Below are 12244 nucleotides of genomic sequence, written 5' to 3'. Positions count from 1 at the left end.
TGTTTCACTCCCAGCTCTTCTGAGCATCACTGTTACAACAGGCAACTGGCAGCTATGTGCAGGTTTGGATGCAAGGAAGAGGCACTGACAAGGTACACTGTAGCAATCAGTGCCACAATCCTGCTTCTCATTCTTAGATCTAAAAAGGTTTCACTGCAAACATTCTTGCTGGGTGTGAAGCATTTGATCATCTCTTCCCTGTCACTATGCAAAAATGCCTGTGCCATTATACATTTCTCAGTCTTCTTCCGGGGAGGAGCTCAAGGAGCAAATCTGGTTTAACAGCTCCTAATAATAATGGAAATTATACATGACACCAAAAACTCTTCATAATTATACCCACTCATGTTTGTAATCAATTGAACACAAACACCTCTTTCATGTCTCCATATGAACTCTGAATAATCATGATCACTACACAATTCACTGTTACAAAAATGGGCATTATGGAAGGAGTATGATTAGCTGACAGATTCTAGCACAGTATGTAGCTGGTTATAAATCAGAGGTCAGGACTCATTAGCTAATGGTTTAGAACATTAATAAAGTATGTTTTGTTACAGGTAACAACCCTTTGAGAAGGATAGGTATAAGCAGATACCTGCACTGCTCAAGAGGTGTGGTTGAAAAGGCTTCACCTTCAGCCTTACAGAATAGTATAAGGTCATAAACAAACAGGAACACATGACAAAGGCAACCTGAAAACCAAATCAAATCATGACATTTCAAAAGCTACAGTGCTACATTGGGAATGGCACTGAGCTCGCAGGGCCCTAATTTGATTCATGGCACAAGATGGTGCCTATTGCTAGGAAGGGCAACCTGCAGTAACTACCAGTGGACAAAACAGTAACAGAAATGTTATAAACAGCTCTGAGATGAGAGGAGAAACAACCAAACCAACCTGAGAAACACGGTTTTGGAAGACAAGATATTTTTAATAATTAATATTCCTTATTTACCTGCATCAGGTTTAATTCAATCTTAATGCAAACCAGATGCCATCAGAATAGGAATAAGTGACTGCCTATTGTGAAAGATGCTTACTTTGGTCTACTTCAAGAAGGATTAAGTTGTGCTATAATTTTAAAATTGTCAGAAAACTGACTATCCTAGTCAGGGAGCAGCATTTCATACAGCTTCATCAGAAGGAAAGTGGGCATACTAAACACACTAAAAACCTGGAACAGCCAGACAGAAAGAGTGGATGAGACAGACAACACCTGATAATAACTTAAGTTATTTCAGTTTGGAATATAGTGTTACCATGCCGTTAGGTTAATAGTTCTGAAGTTCAGCAAAGTTTAACCAAAACATTTCAAGTCTAAAGGGCATAGCTACTTGGCCCTAGAGGAAAGATGGGAATTAAATTGTTAACAGAAGTGGCTGCATTATAAGGGACTGCTTAGTAAGAGTGGCCTTTTTTTTTTTTTTTTTTTTTTTTTTTAAAAAGGAAAAACCCCAAGACCTAGATTAAGGTTGAGCAATTCTGCTTCCAACTCCATGATCTGCTTCAGACTGGTCCCGTACAACTGACACTACTACTCTTGCTCCACTGCACAGTTAAGATTTTCTGTGAATTATTAAATTCTATGCTCAAAAATAATTAAAGCAGAAGAGCCATACTGAAGACTTCACGGAGCTCTCTGTGAAGTCTTCAATATCATTTACAGTGAAAAGATCACTTCACTACCGTCTATGGTTCTGTTGAACTATTCTGTGATGCCTAAGAAATAATAGTCTTGAAGTAAATTTTCATAGATTCAGCCAGCCTATAAGATCTTCCTTAAATTGTCTTGAACAGATTTTATTTTTATAACTCTGGGGAACAAAACACACGTTTTCAGAAGCAAGTATTGCCTATACTGGGACCGTAATTTTAAACACACATCCTCCTTTCTCTTATTAACACCACCAGCAGAAACACACACACACACACACACACACAGATTGATAGCCTTCTGAAAACATGCTTAAAATTCATTGCAATGCCTAGAGTTCTACAGTAGAGTAATGACATGACCTTTTGTACACAAAAAAAATGTCCCTCAAATTTTCCACCATGGGACAGGCAAGGACATCAGAACTCTATAGCTTGGGGTATGTGAAGATTAAACGGCTATTGGTTTATTCATACCAGTACAGTTAACCATTAGCAGCTATCACCCACAATTCCAGAAGTTAATTTAGTAGCTGGTTCAGTTATCACATGTTCAGGCAAGGAGAAGGAGAAGAATATATTTAATATAATAAACCCTTCATTTTAGTATGACTGTCCAATCCACATATCTAACATTGCCACAAGTGCTCAAAAACACTTTGTTCTTCCTAGCTCTGAAGTTTACAGTGTCTTAATTTAGCCACTCTACACCATCCAAGATGTAGGCTCCTCTAGGTCGCTGGTTCAAATCCATTTCTGACCATAGTAACCAAAAGTAACGGCCATCTGAAGGCTGTTTAGGGGAATATATGAAATGAGCTGGGGGTCTGTATAGTTCTCAGCAGCCCGGTGTTGTAGCAAGTCACTATCACATTTGATGCTACGTAACAGGTTTGTAGACAGTCTAGTTAGGGCTGAATGGACAGACAAATTGAACACCCAGCGCTACCTCCAAGGCAGAGGTGAGGTACATTGGTACAGGCAGCATGTGGGAAAGATTGCCCTTTTATTGTCCTGGGGATAGACAGAGGACTTTAGTCTCAAAGACATTTTCAATCCAGCTTCTTCCATGGTAGTAAATTCACTTAAAAAAAATTCAGGGGGCTAACCTGTAGAGACAGGTCACTCCAGCTACCAGCGGGACACTAATGAGCCCCCATTATTGGTTCCCCCCCACATCCCATGGGGGAGAGCAGGGCCTGTTATGTATACAGAGGCAGGAGTGAATAAGCTCGCCCTCACTATCCTACCAGCATAGTTTTGCAAAAAACAAATCAGTTACAGAGAAACTAATGTTTCTGATTGCCTTCTATGAGGAGATAACTGGCTCTGTGGATATGGGGAAAGTGGTGGATGTGATATATCTTGACTTTAGCAAAGCTTTTGATACAGTCTCCCACAGTATTCTTGCCAGCAAGTTAAAGTAGTATGGATTGGATGAATGGACTATAAGGTGGACAGAAAGCTGGTTAGATTGTCGGGCTCAACGGGTAGTGATTAACGGCTCGATGTCTAGTTGGCAGCCGGTATCAAACACAGTGCCCCAGTGGTCGGTCCTGGGGCCGGTTTTGTTCAATATCTTTATTAATGATCTGGATGATGGGATTAATTGCACCCTCAGCAAGTTCACAGATGACACTAAACTGGGGGGAGAGGTAGATATGCTGAAGGGTAGGGATAGGGTCCAGAGAGAAATAGACAAACTGGAGGATTGGGCCAAAAGAAATCTGACAAGGTTCAACAAGGACAAGGGCAGAGTCCTGCACTTAGGAAGGAAGAATCCCATGCCCTGCTACAGGCTGGGGACCGATTGGCTAAGCAGCAGTTCTGCAGAAAAGGACCTGGGGATTACAGTGGATGAGAAGCTGGATACGAGTCAGCAGCGTGCCCTTGTTGCCAAGAAGGCCAATGGCATATTGGGCTGTATTAGTAGGAGGATTGCCAGCAGATCAAGGGAAGTGATTATTCCCCTCTATTCAACACTGGTAAGGCCACACCTGGAGTACTGTGTCCAGTTTTGGTCCCCCCACTACAGAAGGGATGTGGACAAATTGGAGAGAGTCCAGCGGAGGACAACGAAAATGATTAGGGAGCTGGAGCACATGACTTACAAGGAGAGGCTGAGGGAACTGGGGTTATTTAGTCTGCAGAAGAGAAGAGTGAGGGGGGATTTGATAGCAGCCTTCAACTACCTGAAGGGGGATTCCAAAGACGATGAAGCTAGGCTGTTCTCAGTGGTGGCAGATGACAGAACAAGCAGCAATGGTCTCAAGTTGCAGTGGGGGAGGTGTAGGTTGGATATTAGGAAACACTATTTCACTAGGAGGGTGGTGAAGCACTGGAATGGGTTACCTAGGGAGGTGGTGGAATTCCACCCATAGAGGTTTTTAAGGCCCAGCTTGACAAAGCCCTGGCTGGGATAATTTAGTTGGTGTTGGTCCTGCTTTGAATAGGGGATTTGACTAGATGACCTCCTGAGGTCTCTTTCAACCTTAATATTCTATGATTCTAATGTTCATTTGTTGGCAGGCTCAATAAGGAAGCTACATGCTACTCCACCCAGGGGTTACAATGTGGGATGATTGATGGTGGTGGGAGTCTTAAAAGTGCCATGGGATTCAGACAAGTGGTTTGAGGACTCGTGACATTCTTATTTGGGGGAGTGAATCTGGTTTCTGACCCAGGGGAAAGACAACTCATGTTTGTCATTCACTAGAGTCATTTCACTTTGTAATGAGCCTCAAAACAATATCTAAACAATGGGCAATCTTAAATGCTATATTAAAATCTATATTTCCGCAGAGGGAATACGATGGCAGCCCTAGGTCTGAGTTTTCTTGCTTTTATTAATTTAACTGAGACTGTATCCAGTGTTGAACTGCTCATGCAACAATGCTGATGTCAGACACAGAAGCAGCTCTAGTAATATGACTACATGTTAGCATTATGACTGTTTGACTTTCCAGGCAAAAACTCAGTGAACTCTACGGTGCAAGAATCATCTTCACTTCAGTGGGAGTTCTGAGTAATAACATGCCAAAAAGCATGGGGGGGGGGGAAAATCAGAACGCACCATCAGTGTTATCATTCAAAGCCTTACCACACTAACCTTACAAGGTGCTAAAATACCACAGTACAGGCACAGTAGAATTATATAGCTAGGACAGCTACTCTGATGGCATAATCCCTATTAATCAAGTTGCCATCAATACCCCCAAACTTGTAGGAGGTCTTAGAGGACTGAGTGAACAACAGGTCTTGAACTCTAAAGCCCAAAGGTTCTCTCTTCAGGGCAGCAGCAAGATGCATTGGTGCAAACAGCATGTGGTGAAGCTAAATTGAATTGGTGCTGTAAAAACTGTCCTTTAAGACAACCACCTAAGTAGCCAATGAACAGTCTCTACCACCTAACACTCTCTGATTCCGAAATCTTTTCCTCCCAATTTCATTCTGCACGATTCAATTTCAACACAGATCGTCAGTCTTTGTATGTATGCAAAGATTTCATTGTGCTAAGCATCTCACAAGTATAGGCAATCCAATTTCAATAACTTTCCTGGCATGACAAATCATAAGTGTTGCCAGAGTCAATATATCAGGACTCCACATATAGGTCAGTTTAGAAAGAACACATTTAAATATACATTTTATAACATTAGAATGATGTAATGTTGCTAGTATGCTTCAGAAAAACCTCAAGGTTATAAGGAACCCTTAGTTCTCAGCCTTTGGCTGCCAGTATTTACCAAAGAATCTATTACTCCCAAGCACACCTATAAAGTCCCATTGAGATCAATGTCACAGGCAACCCAGGACTTTATTACTTTATTACTAAATGTGAAAGTAAATATTGCTTTAAAGGGCCAGTGACAAGATTGTTAGGTCTGAAATTAGATTGCCTAATTGTTCTGGATCTTGCATGATGAACACACACATGTACATGTCATCTTCTCTTCTAAGAACCATAGCAAGCCACTAGGGCCCTATAATTTCAAAGAATCTTGCACTCTAATGTGGACAGCAGAGAAGTGCAGATGGTAAAATTCATGCCTACAAGCCAGAGCAAGTTCAATGCTCTAGGAATGTTTGAAGTCGGCTACCCAACAGAGAAACCGGGTTTCATCCCAACTTGTGGCTCTTCCTTTGGATGGTAATAAAAGTATTGGAGAGCCCTGGCTATTTCCCCACCCACTCCCAAATTAAGTTTTTGTAGACAAACGTTCAGAGGCACTTCAGGGTTTTAGGCAACCGAATCCTGGTCAGTGGGAATTGGACACCAAGCTTCTTTAGCCTCCTTTGCAAATCCGAAACTTAAATGTTATTGGGTTTTTCTGGAGGGTTGGGGACTTTTTTTGATACGTGAAATTTTCAGCACACTTTTCTAAAGTTTTCTAAAACAAAAATGTTGTCATCGGAGGAATTCACAAACGGACATATAAGATTCAACTACTAAGCAGAAAAATAATTTTGTTTCAAATATAAAGTTGTTTTTCCATTGGAGATCCCAACTGCAAAACCAGGTCCATTCATAATTTACAATTGGCAAGGACTTTGTCAACAGTATGTATGTCATATATTAGATTGATGTGACTTCATATCTTGGCTGTTATACTCTAAGTATCAAGAAGTATATTAATGTGAAAGAAATAAAGCATGGTTAAGAGAAACTCCACAACCATGGATCAAAAATTTCCCTCTTCTGCTACTAGTCCAGGAAGGATATCTGGAAGCATTAACTGATCCTGGAAACCTTGATACCAGTTGACCAAAAAAAGTCACATGGTTCAAATTATCTTTTCTTTCCACTTCAATTTTGACATGATTTCAGCAGCTGACTTCTCATAATCTCCAATGTCAGCGGTTCACTGTTATACTACTTGAAGGCGAAGACACCAAGCTACTTTCAAATGGTAAATGGCACCAGTTTCTAACTGTTAAGGCCACATCTATTTTACAGACGTTAGTACTCATTTTTTTGCAACTGTGTATGAATTAGTGTAGACTAGCCTCTGGCAGTTTTACTACATCAGCTAACCTTGCTGGAGGTGTCTACACTATGGAAAAGACGCCTTAGGCCTTGTCTACAAGAACAATTAGTTTGCAGCAAGCTGAAATGGCAAGCTAGTGGCCAAAAGCACTCTAACCACTCTGACAGACTGTGGCAGGCTAGCATGGGACAGATTCATACCCCATTTTACCACAAATTGTTTCTGTAGACGAGCTCTTAGTGTAAATAGCTTGCCAGCTGCCAACATCATTTTATGCATTCTGTTCATGGGACCTGCCCACAGCAAGTCTGAGCAATAGTTTTCAAAGTCATGCTGGCAGTGGAGGGTTGTCTACACTAGGGCTCTCAACATTGTTAGCACTGAGGGAGATGAACGTCCAATGCCGTAGTCAAAGTTCAGAGTGAGCATTTATGAAAGAGTGGTAAAACTGCTTAAAGCCCTATCTACCGAATGCTTGTGTCACTGCTAAAAAATGGGTACCAGCTTTCCTAGTTGCTCCTGAGACAGTGGCTGCTAAAATCCTATCTAACGTCAAGTGGAGAATGACAATACAGGACGGTGATCAAAATAATTTGATTTTTTTTAAAAGGTGCCAATAAGTTGCAACTAGGGCTAACAACAGATGTTTTATATCCTTGAGAAGTTTTCCATTGATACCTAGTCTGGTGATATGCAAGATCTCAGACTAGCAGTGCTTTCTTTGCACTGATCCAGGACTGACTACAGCAAGTCCCATGGACACCAAAATCAACCTAATTTTCATTCCCTGCAAGCAACCTACTAAGCAGCTAACAAACATCTGGCCATTTTGAAGCATTTTCTTTCAGAAATACTCTACAAGCAAATCAGTCACAGCAGAGATCTTCCTCTTCATAATTTAGCCATTTTGGGCATACTGAATAGACAAATTTTAAACCCAAAGATTGGAGCATTTAACAGCATTTTGGCAATCTTTCATTCAAAGGCAGTCAGTTGGCAGTGTATTTTTTCAAAGTTATATCAAAAGGGACAAGCTGTGTCCAAGGTTTCTACCCCAGTTACTAAACCCCACTAAAAATGAACACAATGGGCATAATAACAAGCCTTCAGCTCTAGCACAATTCAGTGGATACTGCCATTACACCTGCCAAGTGGTATCCAGTTAGACCAGAGGTTCTCAACCTTTTTCTTTCTGAGCCCCCACCCCCCAACAGAATATAAAAACTCCATGGCCCACTTGTGCCACAATAACTGGTTTCCTGCATATAAAAGCCAGGGCTGGCGTTAGGGGGCAGCAAGCAGGGCAACGCCTGGGGCCCCATGCCTCAGGGGTTCCCACGAAGCCACGTTGCTCAGGCTTCAGCCCCATGCGACGGGGCTTCGGTGTTCTGTCCTCGGTCCCAGCGAGTCTAATGCTGGCCCTGCTTGGAGGCCCCCCTGAAAACTGCTCGAGGCACCCTAGGGGACCCTAGACCCTTGGTTGAGAACTACTGAGTTAGACCTTGAGACAACGCCTCACGTCTGTGCTGGGTTCGGCAAAGCCATCAACTAAAGGATTTTGGATACTGGCCTAACAGCCCCAAAAAGGAGCAAGGCCCACCCAAGAGCTAGAACTGGGGAGTGAATACCTGTTTCAGCAGCAGATACCATTACAGAAAAGGAGGCAAGGGGAGGGCTCCTTCTAGAACAGACCAAGTCACCCTGGCCTAGATTTTACATTTTTTTAACCCAGAAGATGGGAGATTCAGGGACTGGGACATAGAGACAAATGAAAAGCTCATATCACAGAGACACAGCTTCAGTGGCCAGGAGCTGGTGATGTGCCAGTGTGTGCTGAAGGCAGATGTGCCAGCTCCTACCATCTTTTCCCTGGAAACAGAGGGGATTCGGCACTCTCCCTTCCTTATGCCCATCTCACAGGGATATGAGGGGCAGTGGGCAGATTCACCACCACCACCTCTTGGGATGGGGGTAACACTGTGCCTGGGGGAATAGGGCATGTGTGAAATCCTCCTGGTGGGTGGGGGAAAAGGAGGGCACTAGGGAACAGGGAGTAGCCATGTCTCTGGGCAAGTGACCAGGCACTCCCTAGAGAGGCGGGCATGTTATGGGAGGGGGTTACAGATGCCTCTCACCTAGCTGGGAGAGGAGGGAGAACCCAAAGCAGGAGGGGCTTGGTTTGGGGGTCAGGGTGAATCACTCCTATCCCAGTGGGGGCTGAGCGAAGGACCAGGCCCGCTGGTTGGGAGGGGGACTGCCTTGGTGGGGGTGGCGTCTGGGATCAGACACCCCGCTCCATCTTTCTGACGGGGATTCGGGGAGGGGGTGGCCGGGCCCAACCAGGCTAGAGCGGGGGGGGGGGGGGGGGGGGGGGGCCCCCCGCGGGGGGGGGGGGGGCCCCGCACACACAGGGATCAGCGTGTCTGGGTGGGGGAAGGGCACTGGGAACCAGCCGCCCCCGGGCTAGGGGGAAGCCCCCGGCTGCTCCTCCTACCTGTGTGGCGCTGCCATTGCGGCTCCCCAGCCTCCTCCTCAGGGCGGCGGGGGACCGAACCCCGCGGGCCCGGCCTTCTCTCCCCCAGTCACCGCATGAAGAGGGGCGGGGGCGCCGGGCACCGCAGCTGCCATGAAACCGCCACCTCCCCCGCCGGCTGCCCGGACCAGACGGACAGACTGACTGACAGGCGGCTCCGCCCTCCTCCCCGCCCCCTCGCCGCGCTGACCAATCCCGCCCGAGACGGTACATTCAGAGCCCGCCTACCGAGCCACATCCTCCAATCGGAGCTCAGGGCTAGCAACCGGACCGTATCCGCACCCACCAGCAGCCGGAGAGGGAATGAACTGCGGATCCGAGAGGGGAAGGAGGGAGTGGGGGCGGGGATATAAGCCACGCCTATTAAACGATTAACCAATAGACACCGAGGATAGTTAATGGACAAGATTTCCCACCTACTACGTTGAAAAAGATGTTGAGTGGTAGGATACAGGGGGCGGGACTCCCCTTATTCCAAAGACCAATAGGAATCGCAAGAGGAATTGATAGACAGGTCTCTTCACCTATCAAGTTCAGAAAAGCTTTGGCGTGCCATGCTCTGTGATGGAAGACAATAATCCCCATCTCTTGCTCCCAGGGCCAATAGGTTAGCAGTCTAGCTTTGATTGACAGGTAACCAAACTGATCAGTTACAGGGAGGTTTCGGAGTGGCAGCTCGGCAAACCAATGGATTTTGAAGAGCGAGCTGTCCAGGTCTGTCGTCGCCCTATGAGCTGGGAAAGAGCTCTAATTGGTAGGGAGCGCAAGACGGACAAGGGTATCAACCTATGGGGCGTCGAGTAGCTTAAGTCCAGTTGCTGAAGGGAATTTTGCCTTGCCTCAGTTACCTTTAGGGTGACTAGATGTCCCGATTTTATAGGGACAGCCCCGATTTTTGGATCTTTTTCTTATTACCTCTAACCCCCTGCCCTAATTTTTCACATTTGCTGTCTGGTCACCCTAGTTACCTTTCACCAGACAGAGCCAAGGGAGGGAAGGGGGGGGGAGAGGCTAGAGGAGAAACGTTGAGAGGGATCCATGGGGAGCTGGTAGGGGGTTCCCAGGGAGCTTGGGAGAGGGAGCCCTGAGGGGTGGCAGGGGGTTAGGGATCATTGGGAGGGGGCCCCTGGGGAGTTGGCACTGGCAGGGGGTTCCCAGGGAGCACTGAGAGAGGGGGCCCTCAGGGGTTGGCAGGGGGTTAGGGAGCATTGGGGGAGGGGGCCCTGAGGGGTGGTAGGGGGTTAGGGAGCATTGGGGGAGGGAGCCCTGAGGGGTCCCAGAGAAGCCCATAGGGGATTGGATCAGGAGTGTCAGGGCCCCACGCATTTCCTTAGCCCTTTCTCTCCTGACACAACCTTAATTCTGCCCTTTAACTAGCAACAGTTGGTCAGTTGTGAAGCATGCTATGTATGAGCTTAAATTGCACCCCCTTCCATTGCCCTGAAACTTCACAGTCCCTTAGCCCAATCCCTGGCCCCCTTTTGGCTCATTATGTCTCAGCCCATCAACAGAACATGTCCCGCCAGGAATGGTGCAATGTAGAGCACACTAAGATTCTGCTGCACTGAATGAATGGACAGGACTCCTGATTTTGTGTGGTGGTGGACACAGAGACAGTGACACTGACAGCGTGGCTGAGAGCCAGGTAACATTGCACAATTAGAGAGAAAAAAGTGTGGTGTGGCCAAGGCAATAGAGTGTGACACAGGAGACCTGGATTCACTTCCTGGCTTTGCCACCATCTTCTGTCACCTTAAACAAGTCTCTTATTTCTTCAGGTGGCTCAATTGCTCATCCGAAACTTTGGGATGATCGTGGTACTTCTGTAGTTCCCCCAAATGTTGTGATACTTATCAGAGTGTTACAGATGGACAATTAAGCCACAGGGAGAATAAGTAAAATTAGGTACCCTGATTTCACGTGTGATGAACGATGGAATTTTGGTATTATGTGTGCCTTCATTTCCTTTTATGCTTTGCATTGCTGTGCATGGAATATATAAAGGGTTAAAAGCTGCTCTTGGAGCAAAGGAGGAGACATGAGGCATTCATGTAACTATTGGGGTTGGTATGAATGCATTGTTAAAGGACTGGTTGAAACCAGCCCCATCAATGGAGAATCCAGAAAGACAGTGGGAAAGAGAACCCGAAGGACTGAACAATGGATACCTATCCCCAGAAAACTCCTGCAAGCAGCACATGTGAGCTCATCATGGGTCTGCAGGAGGAAGACAACGGACCAAGATATGACAGGAGGATAGGATAAGAGCTGGCCTTTGGAAGAAATAGGCAGCTCTCACCTAGGACTGAGAGAGAAAGAGAGACAAAGGGACAGAGCGATAGATAGAGAGGAAACCAAGATGGTTCCTTCAGTAGCACAACTCAAGGGAGCACTGGTTTGGCCAGTATGAACTGTGTCTTAATCTTTGCTTTACTTTACTAACCTAAGGACTTTTCCATGCTGCATTCCAGCTTACTAATAAACTTTACTCTGTTTTGAAAAGGCTGTCTAGTGTCACTGCAAATACTTGCTGAAATGTATTGACCCCTGTAGAGGGCAAAATGTTTCAGCATAGGAATCTATCTCAGTTGGACTCACTGGGGTCCACAGGCTCAGGCTCAGAGGCGGTGAGACTGCATGGCCTACCCTTAAGGAAGAGTTGGACCCTTCAGGGCCTGACATACTGATGGGGCTCCTCCAAGGGGCTGTTTAAAAGCTGGGACATAGCACAGATCCTGTGGATCCATGACAACGCAATTAAAGATTTACTTTAGTACAGTGGTTCTCAGTCTTTTCCATACCAGGATGCCTTATTTCAAATGAAGACACACCTCACCACAGAACCCCTCCCCAATCTTGATGGGATCCCCCACCTTTCAGCAATATGGGAAAGATAGAGTGACAGCTATCTCAAGGTTAAGAACAGTTGCCCTACTAACCTAGGTTTTTAGAGCGCCCTTATTACAATAGTGTCTGAGCACCATACAATCTTTAATTATGCTTATTCCATAACTTCCACAGCTGTGGTAAGGACACGTTAATTAATGATTCATTGGGTCTGTA

General features: G+C 45.6%; 1 protein-coding gene across 1 annotated transcript in view; it reads right to left on the bottom strand.

Annotated features, from left to right (window-relative positions):
- EVI5L (ecotropic viral integration site 5 like) overlaps positions 1-9159 on the bottom strand; it is a 78952-nt gene extending 69793 nt beyond the window's left edge. Inside the window, exon 1 of the mRNA XM_026661370.2 lies at positions 9143-9159. Within this exon, the coding sequence (XP_026517155.1) occupies positions 9143-9159 (17 nt within the window). The remainder of the gene's footprint in view (positions 1-9142) is intronic.
- Positions 9160-12244: the final 3085 nt, after the last annotated feature.

The sequence above is a fragment of the Terrapene carolina genome, unplaced genomic scaffold (assembly GCF_002925995.2).
Source record: "Terrapene carolina triunguis isolate 2854851 unplaced genomic scaffold, T_m_triunguis-2.0 Scaffold1054, whole genome shotgun sequence".
Lineage (NCBI taxonomy): Eukaryota > Metazoa > Chordata > Testudines > Emydidae > Terrapene > Terrapene triunguis.
Note: the sequence above shows the minus strand (reverse complement) of the source record. Positions and strands in the feature narration are given on the sequence as shown.